The sequence below is a fragment of the Megachile rotundata genome, chromosome 8 (genome assembly GCF_050947335.1).
Source record: "Megachile rotundata isolate GNS110a chromosome 8, iyMegRotu1, whole genome shotgun sequence".
NCBI lineage: Eukaryota > Metazoa > Arthropoda > Insecta > Hymenoptera > Megachilidae > Megachile > Megachile rotundata.
Genome location: NC_134990.1, coordinates 8,656,139 through 8,668,880, shown reverse-complemented (window position 1 = coordinate 8,668,880; position 12,742 = coordinate 8,656,139). Strand labels below are relative to the sequence as shown.

At 34.3% G+C, this 12,742-nt stretch overlaps 2 protein-coding genes across 6 annotated transcripts in view; one reads left to right on the top strand and one right to left on the bottom strand.

The window, feature by feature from the left end:
• LOC105662077 (E3 ubiquitin-protein ligase MARCHF2) overlaps nt 1-5,741 on the top strand; it is a 32,655-nt gene extending 26,914 nt beyond the window's left edge. Inside the window, exons 6-7 of the mRNA XM_076534469.1 lie at nt 5,263-5,408; nt 5,602-5,741. Of these exons, the coding sequence (XP_076390584.1) occupies nt 5,263-5,408; nt 5,602-5,626 (171 nt within the window). The 3' untranslated portion in view covers nt 5,627-5,741. The remainder of the gene's footprint in view (nt 1-5,262; nt 5,409-5,601) is intronic.
• dpr1 (defective proboscis extension response 1) overlaps nt 1-12,742 on the bottom strand; it is a 491,277-nt gene that overhangs the window by 278,453 nt on the left and 200,082 nt on the right. The gene's annotated exons all lie outside the window — the stretch shown is intronic.

Below are 12,742 nucleotides of genomic sequence, written 5' to 3'. Positions count from 1 at the left end.
TGCCGAATAGCATTTCTTATATCCTTACTCTTTGATTTTGTAAAAATAAACGCTATAAAATAGTGATTAATCAGTAATCATCGAAAGAGAGATACAAGAGTCACCCGCCATTTTGGTGTTCACTGCGCGCTACCTCATGTGGCGGAAAAATTCAAACTTACATGTACGGAGACGAGTTTTTATAATGAAATAAGAAGACAAATGATTTAAGTTGATTGATTTAAGTTGAAATGTTAGTATTTAATGTTTCAACATCAATTTTCTGATACAAAGATTTTTATTTCAATATTCATACGAATACATGTATGAAAATTATAATTCTCGTACAAGCACTATGTGTAAATATTACAGTTGCTTCTTAAGTATTATTTATGCAATATTTATGCAAATATGATATATAAATATAATTATTTTACAAGTACTACAAATGCAAATAATATATTACATATCCAATTAACATTCGAAAATATTTTCAAATGTTAAACGTTATAGAACAATATTATAAGTACTTGTAGAAAACTAGAATAATTTATACAACATAAATTATACTAAACTTCCAAAACTTGCCATTTCACACAACTGAAAGCAGCGCACGAAAGCAATAAAAAAGAATGAGAGGTTAATAAAGTTCTCACGTGCATAAGCATTTTTCTTGGCGGTTATTTCTCAACCAAGTTGGTTTGTTACCTTGGAATATAAATTAACGGGGTATATCCCTGGTGAAGTGGCAACTTATTAAAATTCTATGGGAGGAAGTTGAGCTTGACGGAAAGAAACGTAGCGTGCATAGTGGTTTAACATTTCCGCGGTTTCTGGAGCTAGAGAGATAGAGGGGTGATTCAGATACGAAAGATGAGAAGATAATTAAGGGGAAAATAAACGGGAATATGGTGTGAGGTAATGGGAGAACTATATGATTCCTCGAAATGTGGTTTGCAGCTTCTAACGGAAACCGTTTCGAGTTATAATGGTTCACTTTCAGCGGTTTCCTCAGACACTCATTGATATCATTTTATACTGCTATTCATATACTCGTTGCAGAGAAAGTAGAGAGTTTACATAGAGAATTAATTGCGTAGACAAACGTATTATATTATGTCAATATTCTGGGGATGTTTATTGACACGAGTATTAATCTCCAAATTTCAGAATTTGGAAATTTCAGGATTAGGGGATTCTAAAATTCAGGTAATCTGGAATTAGCGATATAGGATTTGGGGATTTATAATTTTGGGAATATAGGAAATTGGGATTTCAGAAATTTGACAAATTTAGCAATTTGGATGTTTAAAAATTTGGGGATTCATAAACTTAAAAATATCAAAATTTGGGAAATTGAGAATTTTAAGATTCTGAAATTTAGCAATTTTGGAACTTTGAATATAGAATTTAGAAATTTGGAAAATATAGAAATCTGCAATTCTAAAAATTTAAAAATTTCCTTGTTTGAAAATTTAGGGCTTGAAAACTTGAAAATATAAAAATTTAGTAATCTGCAGATTCAGTAATTTAAAAATTTGTCTATTATTTCACAAATGATATCACACTACAAATTATTACAAACTTATCAACAGTACCTTAATAAATTACCTATTTCGACACTAAAAATGTAACTATTTCTTATTTAATTTTTGCTCTTCAAAAAATGCCAAAAATATTCCCTCAAATTCAAACAATTTGTCAAAGCACAAAGAAATTTTCTGGAAAATCCACAGATATGTCGAAAGTGACCCAGTATCGAAATACTAGTTATTTCTGTTCCCGATCCTTCAAAGGTTTAATCGGAATTTCACAGCGCCAAAAATATTTCGAAAACAGGCGACCTTTTGAATACCAGAACGCTTTTTCCAAGAATGTACAAGTGCTCTCGAAACTATTTGGTATGATCGTGCAAAAGGGAACAATCATTTTTGGGAGGTTGAACATCAAAACGAATAGGACGTGTAGGAACAGAGGGATTTTAATTACAAAGGATACACCGTGCAGAAAATTAGGAATTTTTACGCCACATCTCCGTCACGAAATTTAACAAGAAAATGAACATCGTAGGAGGAATATCTGAAAGGTGCTTAATAGAGGCACAAGTTCCTTTTATGTTGCTTCATAGCAACGTCAATCAGCCTATAAAACTTTCATCTCTCCTCATTTTTGAAGTGCAATTCTGTTTTATAACTAAACGATCAATTCTTTATTCGCAAATTGAAGTGCTTTGCAATATTTATAGATTTTATAATTTGTTCGATTGAAGATTTAGTATTTGTACTATCATTAATTTCAAAAAGCATCATTAATTTTTAAAATTTTCATAAATTCATTATAGACGTAATAAACATTATTATACTGCAAATTTGTAACACGAAATTGATGCAAGATTTATTGTGGAATTTTTTTTAATTTTGTGAGGAGAATTTTGAAATTACAAATGGCAGTATAAATAGTATTACTGAATTACACTCTAAATTTATTAGACATGTAATAAATATTATACTGCAAATTTATTAAATAAAATTTGTTGCAGGTTTATTGTAGAAATTATCATAAATAATTACAAATTTCATTAAACCACAATTCACTATATTAATAAAGAAATGTAGTACAAAAATTATACACACATGTAGCACATATGAACATATACACATGAAGTATATTTTATAAATAAATTATGCATCCAATCGAATTCATATAAAAGTTAAATATCATACAACACGTGTTCTATAAATATAATAAACGAGAAATATAATTTTACTATGTAAACACTACAATATTCTTGATTTCCTAATTTTATTATTTTAACAACAATGTAATTATTTTTATAACCCACGTTCAAGACTAAAAATATAAATAAATTAACCATTTTCAGAATAGTATCTTAAATAACATGTCACAAGATAACATTAGAAGTTCCATGAACTTTATCCTCGCAAGCTCCGTCAACATTTTCAAGTTTCCGCGAAAGAAATTCTTGTAAAATTGGTCGTGTTAGAAACGCGAACAAAGTAAGGGTGGAATATGAAAGACAAAAAAGCTAAACTGAAAAAGGGCCAGCAAGATATTGCAAAAAATAAAAGGACGGAGGTAGGTTGCACCAGGAATCAGTAGGAGTTCCTTTCATCCTTTTGAAGCAGCCTGCGGTTGATGGAGGCTGTAAAAATACAGCAAACACGCCGCGGAATTTCCGCTATCGCTTTATACTTGACATTACATGGCTCGCATCCAATATTTCCTGCTACCGACTCGGAATCGACGTTTGACAAACGATAAGACATCGAAAAACTTGTATTCTCGAATTAACTGCACGCGGGAATAACAAAACTTTGTTTTATTAACGTGTTTATTTCGTTCTGGGGAATTTTTGGGGTTTTGGAGGATGGTGTTAGGAGATTTTTGGTAGTTGGTATTAAGGGATTTTTGGTTGTTGGTATTAGGGGATTTTTGGTTGTTAGTATTAGGGGATATTGGGAAGTTGGTATTAGGGGATTTTGAGAAGTTGGAATTAAGGAATTTTTAGAAGTTTGCAATTGCGGAATTTTGGAGAGTAGGTACTAGGGAATTTTATAAATTTACTATTGTGGAATTTTGGGAAGCAAGTACTAGAGAATTATATAAGTTTACTATGTTACATTTTAAGGAGTAAATACTAGGGAGTTATATAAGCCTGCTGCTGTGAAATTTTGGGGATGAGATACTAGGGAATTTTGTGAATTTACTATTATGAAATTTTCGGAATAGGTACTAGAGAATTTTGAAAGTTTGCTATTCTGAGATTTTGGGTAGTGAGTACTGGGGAATTTTTAGAAGTTTACTACTGTGGAATTTTGGAGACTAGGTACTAGGGAATTTTTAGAAGTTGTCTACTGTGAAATTCCGGGGAGCAGATGATAGAAATTTTTGTAAGTTTGCTATTGTGAGATTTTGGGGAGTAGGTACTAGGGAATTTTTCAAAGTTTTCCATTGTGGAACTTTTGAAAGTGGGTAACAGAATTTTTACAAGTTGGTATTGTAGAATTTGGACAGTTGGTATTATGAAATTTTATAATTTTAGAATCTTGAAATTTGGTATATTAGAAATTGAGTAATTAGGAATGTTAAAAATTTCGAAATTTTGGAATTTTAGAAATCTGACACTACACACAATTTTTCATTTTTAAGTTTGATATACTGGAATTTTTGAATTGTAGTATTTTAGAAATTCATAACTTTATTATTACACAATAATCAGAATGTGATTTGTTTGCCTAATTTGACAGATAGGAGTGAATACTATCACGTCTGTACGAATTAACTCCTTGCACTATGAGTTATTTCATGTACGTCAGATGCGTCAGTCACAAGTAATCACAGCTACACTAAAACATCCAAAAAAAAGTTAAAATATTATTTCAATTTTATATTTTGCCAGCGTCGACTATGCAAATTATAATTGGAATTCTACTCCAAATTGAAACATATTAAAAATTCAAGTAAAATTGATCACAGCTGACGCGCCCGTGCGTCACGACACTTCAAAATACTGCAAGGGAACACCTCAACCTACAATTTTCTAAGCATTGCCGTTATACACAGCTAACTAATTATTTCTACAACGTTAAAACAACCAATGGAAATTAAAATGTTCAGCATATTTTACCTCCATCCTCGATTACACATATTATAATTAGAAGTGCATTACAGCGAAAATGCTTTGTAGCGTGCGTCACGAGTGACACGATATCGTCACTCGACACAATGTTGTCACAGAACAGGTGATTAAACAACTACAAAAGTAAAAGCACAAACGAATTCCCCGTAACAAATCATACATAAATCACAGCAAAGCAAAAAGGGTAAAATGGTGGTAGTAATTCATGCAGACGGTTAGAGCATAACACAAACGAATTTCCAGTAATAAATTACGTATAAATCAGAGGAAACAATTGCAAAAAGGGTGGAAGGAACATCCGTGCAGGTACGGCTGGAATATTTCAATAGGAACGACACAAGAATTTCAAGCGAAATCATGTTCCTACCCGCATAAATTGAATTCCTATCGAGTAGTCGAACCGGAATCCGGTCAGTGCACATTTAATTAAGAATTATCACGTACACGTGACAGGTCGAAATCAGTTTCATCCGCTCCAGATCGGGGCACTTCAACGACACTCGAGGCTAATTTATCGCGCGGAGTATCTTTTGTCCTTGACAACTTCACTTATCTGTAGAGTTTAACAGCCAAAAGAACTGCACTGAGTTTTCTCTGGATTCTCGGGTCATTTTTCTTTTCAGGATCAGGTGTCGCCGTGGTACAGGTGGTGGAAGAGCACCGTAAATGTCAGGCTCGTTATGGACCCTCAACTGTTCAGGAGACCGCATGACACCTTTCATGGATTCGACAACCAAACGGCAGACAATGCTGTTTTGCATAATGTCAGGTATACTGCACATAATGTTAGACGATGCAAGAAAATAGAAGTACTGGTAGATTCGGTGTAAAACGAGTACTTGGTCAATGAAGATTTATACAAATTAAATCGCATATGATACTTTCATTAATTTTCGGTTCTATTAACTTTAACAAATCCGATGTGAAAATTATAATTAATTGATGTATTTAAACTTTTTCAGATACATCGGTGGAAATCCTCAATGACAAAAGAGTTTCAAATACCCTCTAGTTTGATTAAAAGAATGAATTATTTTAATTGTAATACAAATGTCATTCAAATCTTTCGTTCTAAATAAAGATCTACTTTTTCTGACGTTTACTTAAGAGTTGTTTGCAAAGAATTTCCAAATTGTTTAACTGTTAACTCTTTAAATTACCAAATCTCTTACTGTCTCGTAAATTTCTGCATTCTTCGATTTTCAAGATCCTATATCCTCAAATCCCTAAATTGCAAACGAAAGACTACTGCTACAGTCATATCACAACCAGAAGTGACCACAAAAAACTCGCTAGAATGTAATAACACATCGTAACCTAACCTAACACAAGTTCTATTGCCACGGGTAAATAATTGACTTGAAACCACAAATATAAAAAAACGTAAAAGTATCTAAACCAGTATCATGAAACTATCCTATCCCCAGAAACTTGTACCGAAGTCCTCCCGCTGCAACATGCATTCCACGAATAAACAGCAAAGTACTTCCTCCATCCTCCCTAATATTTCAGGACCATCTTGAAGCTATTACAGCAGGTCCAAGTTCAAGTATTTACATTCGTCCAGTATCTAAACTAGCAAGATAACCGTGGTTGTTTGTGCCTAGCTTCAGAACGAAATGTATGATAATAGCGCGATATAAATAGTTGGCAAGCAGCCAGTCGAGTTAATTGCTAGATCAGCAGTAGCTTCGTTTTCTCTGTGCAGCCACGTCCGGTCGGGCTAATTTTTTCTTGGCAAAAGGTGCTCCTCGCAAGATATTCTCATTTAATGCATCGCCGTGGCTGCACCTGCATTCGGATCTCATTTGGGAGATTAAATCTTTCGTACGAGCCGCGAATTATGTACAGTTTCTAAGACAGACCGAAATCTGAAGCCGGCGTGCCAGATAAGCAGATGAATAAAACAGCTTCGCGCAATTAAAACCGCGTCTTACGCTGGAAATTTACCTTCTTCACGATATATTATTAAGATGTTCCACCAAATTTATTTCATGCACTAAGTACTGCTTACACACGTAAAATCTCCAAATTAAAATTCATTTTTAATGGCTAGCAAATGTCGGCAGGGGCCGGCATTTTTGAAGAATTAATTTTAACGAACTTGATGTGAATTTATGAAATAATTCAACATGTGCGAACGTACACATAAATAAAAAAACAACAATTTAATTTAATTTAACAAATTTAATAATATACAAACAATTTAATTTGTAAAATACGGTAGCTTTGTGTACGACATCAACGTAGAGCCGCCGGCATTTGCTCCATAATTTACGTGGTACACCAGTGTAGTGTAAAATCGAAAATTAAAAACAGGCAGTAAAACAATAATTACCTAAGATCAAAGTAGCGGTGAAATACGAAGCCTGTAACAATATCTACACTTGTTTACATTCATAATTCATCACACAGAGAGTGTGCTACCGCCCAATAACTCTTAGCGGTAGCATCACACACATGTGTAAACGGACGCTAACGGTTGGCCCGGTCATCACACACATGTTGTGTGAGCGACCACTAAAGTGTTAAGTATTCATTCGTTATTGTGATTTCGCCACTCACGCGTATTTTAAAAATTAATACTATCATTATAAAAATAGTTAAATCCTCTTATTTTTCGTTTAGTTCTAAAAATATATTTGAGCAAATTGTGTGCTTGTAATTGCAACGCTAGAGGCGGTGAAACAAGATTACCATGTAATTAACATCTGTCCTCTCATTCGGTAGTATCGATAGACAAGTTAAATAGCCTGTTAGCCGATGCACTAAACAAAATTATTAACACGATCAGGAATTCGAAACGAGTTTCATTAAATCCTAATTACCGTCACCAAGTTTTTAAGCTTTATTAACGCTGACGTAGGTGGTGACAGAATAATCTGTAATTAAACAGTTGCCCAAGTTTAATTCTCGTAAAGATGGAACTATCAAATCCAAAAGATTAAAATATTAATTTGTAACAATTCAAACGTTTTCCTAAACACGGAAGACGAGTTTCTTTGATTTGTGAAAACGAAGAGGACTGTCGTTAGCGATCAGTGTACACAGAGAACAAACGGCGAGGCACGTGTCAAAGCGTCGGTAACTACGGATCGTAAGCGGCTCGTTGGTACGGCCATTAATTACACCGCCTAATTCCGCGAATTGGTCATTAAGGATCAGCTGTTCCGCACTTAATGTCAAGCTAACCGCGCAGTTCACTCGGCCCCTGATCCGACGATAGTCAGTACCTCTCCTTCGCAGGACACTGTAATTGGTTTGTTGAAGCTTAACTAACTACCGGATAAAGTCGAACGAACCGGCTGCCGTTTAAGCGAGGATTATCCCTTACCAAATGAAGAATATTTACTGCTAATTGCCCGGATTTCAGATTTCGATTTATTTCTCCGATAAGAAAATCTGAAGAACATTCGGAAATCTTTTCTTGAGGGATTTCTGTCATGGTTCTGCAGGTGGTTGCTAGGACTTCAATTTTATTGTAGTATTTTTTGGATGCCTTTGCATTTGCTTGACGTTTTTAAGTTATTTTTGTATGATCTTTTGTATGAAGTACCAAGTTTTCAAATATCCAAATTCTTCAATTGTCAAGTCATTAGTAAATTCCCAAATTCCCTACATTTCCAAATTTTGGCCTCCTCAAATTCTCAATTTTCCAGATCCCAATCTTAAATTCCCAAATTTTTAAATAAGCAAATTCTGAATTCCAGAAATCCCCAAATTTTGAAATCACCAAATCCCTAAACTCCTAATTCCCCAAATTTTGAAACTCCAAATTCTTCAAATCCTCAAACTCCAAATTCTCTAAATCTTCAAATCACCAAACTCCAAATTCCCCAAATCCTCAAACTCTAAATTCCCCAAATCCTGAAACTCCAAATTCCCTAAATCCCTAAACTCTAAATTCCCCAAATCCCCAAACTCCGAATTCCCCAAATCCCGAAAATTTCCAAATGCACCCCCAAATCCTCAAACTCCGAATTCCCCAAATTTCCAAATGCATAATTCCCCTCTAAAACCACGAAACCCCAAAATTTACCAACCACACACCAAATAAAGTCACATAAATTTGAAATTGGCATAAAATGCACGAAATAAAGACACTGATGGTAGATTATTAAATATCGTACTCAGGTGAAAGATAAATTATGCAACAGTAATTTCTGTTCCGTAGTTTAGCAGAATTCCGGAGGATACGAGCATTTCCCGTTTGCCAGGAGCACGCTCTGCATCCAATTTTACGTTTGATCGTCCTTTGTATAGTTTAGTTTTTGTATGCATCTGCCGAGACCTTGACGGGTGAGAAACGGTTTGTCGACAAAACAAATGTCACTGCGACGGGATAATTAAATTCTCCACGACCGACATAGAAAGCGCCGACAAAATGAAGCGCCAGCACGAAATATTTCAGATAGAAAATTGAGCACGTATGCACGTTTTTGCGTTGATATTTAATTTCTGGGATACGCCGGTCGAATTTTGTCACGCCACCTCTTGCACACATATCTTCTAATTCGCAATATGCTGCAAAATGGTACGAGCTTCGCCATTCGACCAAATTATTGTCCGCGAAATTTGCGTTCCAAGAATTCGTTTATATTTGTAACATTGGAAATTGGGTAATCTTCACCGGTTTTTAAATTTTTAACTCTTTAATTTTACAACTTTGTTTTCACGTTTTTTTGGGAGGGAATTACGACGATTTTAAATTTGGAGCTTTCATGGTTTTAAATGTGGTGATTTATGTACGTGGAAAGTTGGACATTTTTTAATATAATGATTTGTCATGTGTGTTGTGAAGTACTAACATGTATTATGTTGACCATATATTTTCGTATAGGCATGTTTATGAATTTCTAAATTTTTAAATTGAAAAAATTCCTAAATATCCAAATCTGTAATTCTCCAATTCTATCTATCTTCAAATCTCTGAATCAGTAAATTTTTAAATATGCAAATTTATAAATCTCAATTTCCTCTCAATATTCAAATCTCTAAATATTCACATCCCCAAATTTTTCAATCTCTAAATCTCTAAATCTCTAAATATCCATATCTCCAAATCTCCAAATCTCCAGATCTCCAAATCTCCAAATCTCCAAACTTCTAAATCTCTAAATCTCCAAATCCCAAAATCCCAAAATCCCAAAATCCCAAAATCCCAAAATCCCAGAATCCCAAAATCTCCAAATCTCCAAATCTTCAAATCTCCACATCTCTACATCTTTAAACTTCCAAATCTCTAAATTTCCAAATCTCCAAATCCCAAAATCTCCAAATCTCCAAATCCCCAAACCTCCAAATTCCCAAATAACAAACCTCTCAATTTTCCAAATAACCAAACTTCAATTTCAAACTGTACAAATCCAACTATGTAACCCTCCCGTATCCAATGCTCGAAATCTAATTTCTTAACACTCGAAAGATTGTAAAACCGTGTCCATTACGTCCCTTTTGCAACCTCGACTCTAACGTTACAGAGTTTGCCGCATTCAGAATTTGAATTTTGTTTCGAGCGACTATTCCGAACAGTTTTGCACGCTTTGTTAACTGACCTATTTCTGTTTCCGACGAAAGGGTAATTAGGGGCAATTTGATTTAGTTTCACTTCTTTGAGCCACCTATACGGAAGCGTCTCTCTAAAGTGGATTATGAACTCCAGTAAACTTGTAAACTTCTCTGAAATTGTATAAAATAAAATTAGGTTGTTCCGTTTGCTCACTTCGTTGCTGCACGTTGCTATTCCTTAACAGGATTCCGTAGTGTTAATATTAAATTCATAACTTAACGTCCGTTAAGTCGTCTACGTTTCAATTACGTATCAGAATTATTCGAAATAATTTAGCCAAAAACATATTCAACGAATTTGTTAAAACGTTAAGGTAGAATAAATAGTCCAACGAAAACAATGAAATATACGGTATAATATCTTCTATTATATATTTCATTTTCCATATTGGTCCCTTCTGGCCTCGGTAAAATACACTTTAATCCTGCAAAATCTATGGTCAACTCATTTTTTTTCCTACGGATTCGACCGCGAGTGCATTGTGGTTATTAAAATGTCTCGTATGTATGGTGTTCATATTTCATCTGTTCGTTTCGCTTTCTCGATTTTTGTTATTCTGAAGCGTATTCCGACAATATACGCCACATTTTAATACCCAGTTATTTAATGAACATGCTTCCGGAGAAACTAATTATTCCCGATACTGTTTGCGCTGCTCGCTTCTGGTCTACGCTCTATTTAGAGCAAAATACTCTAAATAAACTTTTTCAGCTAACATGCTAGGTTATTATAAAACGTATCGACGAGCGGATTACCCGGTTATTTTTCAGCTTATTTCAACTCGGTATCGCGAAGCCTACATATTTGGGTACGTGTTGGAATTATATAACGAGCAGTGTATTGAGAAATACAAGTGATATGTATGGTTTATTTCAACAGTCTGAGTGTTCTGTAAATTTAAATAATTTGAAATGTGTATTGCGTGGATTCAGTTTGTCAAATTGATTAGTTTTTGGATATTTAGGAGTCTGGGTTTCTAAGTTTCAAGGTTAGTATTTTTGTACAATTTCTACATTTTCAGGTCGGTCAATTTTTATATATTTTTCTGACAAAGTGAGTTTCTAAGTTTCAAGGTTTCTAAGTTTCCACAATTTCTAAAATCACGAAGTGTTCAAATGTCTTTATATTCCAAATGTAAGGATTGTTTTACACGTCTATGACTACCCAATACTACTATAGGTTTTAATGTAGATTTAATGTAAGCGTAGTACAAATTTGATATAAATATAGTTTAATATCCGAACGTCTATACGTTGCGGCGTCTTGCACAACTCTGTCCCGGGCACGCGTGCAGGTCTGCACACGTCGAATAAAACAAAAAACAATCGCTTCGTCGAAAAATTCCGTTGAACCTCGCAAAATATTAGGGGTACCGAAAAGTAATCAAAATTTATTCAACAATTTATTCAGAACAATTGCCTTTACGCTGGCAGAAAGCGTTAGAAAGTGATGGAAATTATTTTGTTGATTTAAGATTTCCTTAACAAATGAATATTTTTCGCCAGCAAACAAAATTTTGATTACTTTTCGGTACCCCTAATACATTGTATACTACCTCACGAATTATGTTACTCATACATTGTATGTTTCCTCACAAGTTATGTTACATTCCCTACACTACCTATACACTTTAATTACTACTACAAATCTTCAAACTTTACAAATTCTCAACTTCGCCAATTTCCAACTCACCAAACCTCCGTAACCTCAAATCCCCAAATTACCAAATCACAATATTCCTAAATTGCCACATCACCAAACCCCCAAAATATCAAACCCTAAAATAAGTTTGACAAAACACGAATACACGAAATTGGAAAACGAAACCACGAAAACTGCGTGCCTCTGTTTCCCAAATTGGTTGCTCTGCAAATTAAAAATTGCACGCAGCAATTAACCCGTTAACAAGTTTTTGCCAATCGCGCCAGTCAGAACTACTTAATTATTACTGCACTGTTAAGATAAATAAAGAACGTTGAAATGTTGGGTACATTTTGTATTTAGCGATCTTCAATTATACAAATTACAATTGGTATCGAAAACTTGGTCTTCACGCAAATTTAGGTGCGTCATTTGAACTGTAAAGTGCGTCACGAGTCTGACTCGATGTTACAAGCCGAGGGGCTAAATTTGATATAGAAATTAAACCAGAGAACTCTTTAGAAAAACCTATTCTTTATTCGCGTAAATTATGAACTGCGGTATTCGTCTTCAAACAAAATTCTGACCGTTCGAGCGGGTCAAGGTTTACAACGCTCAATTACGAATGTTCGAAAAGATCGTAGGTCTTCACATGGCTTGCAATTCCCACATTTTCAGATTCTGAACGTGAAATTTGGAAACACCTTAATTCACTGATTTCTACATTTTCAGATTCAGAAATTTCCCAGTTTCTAATTTTCTGAGAATCCGGAGATCAAACACCTAAATTCGCAGATTTCGGAATTTACATTAATAATTCTACTTTACACTTGTCCTACAATTTACTTGGATGTATCAAAACTACCAGTTCGCATGTATAATATGGAAACAAA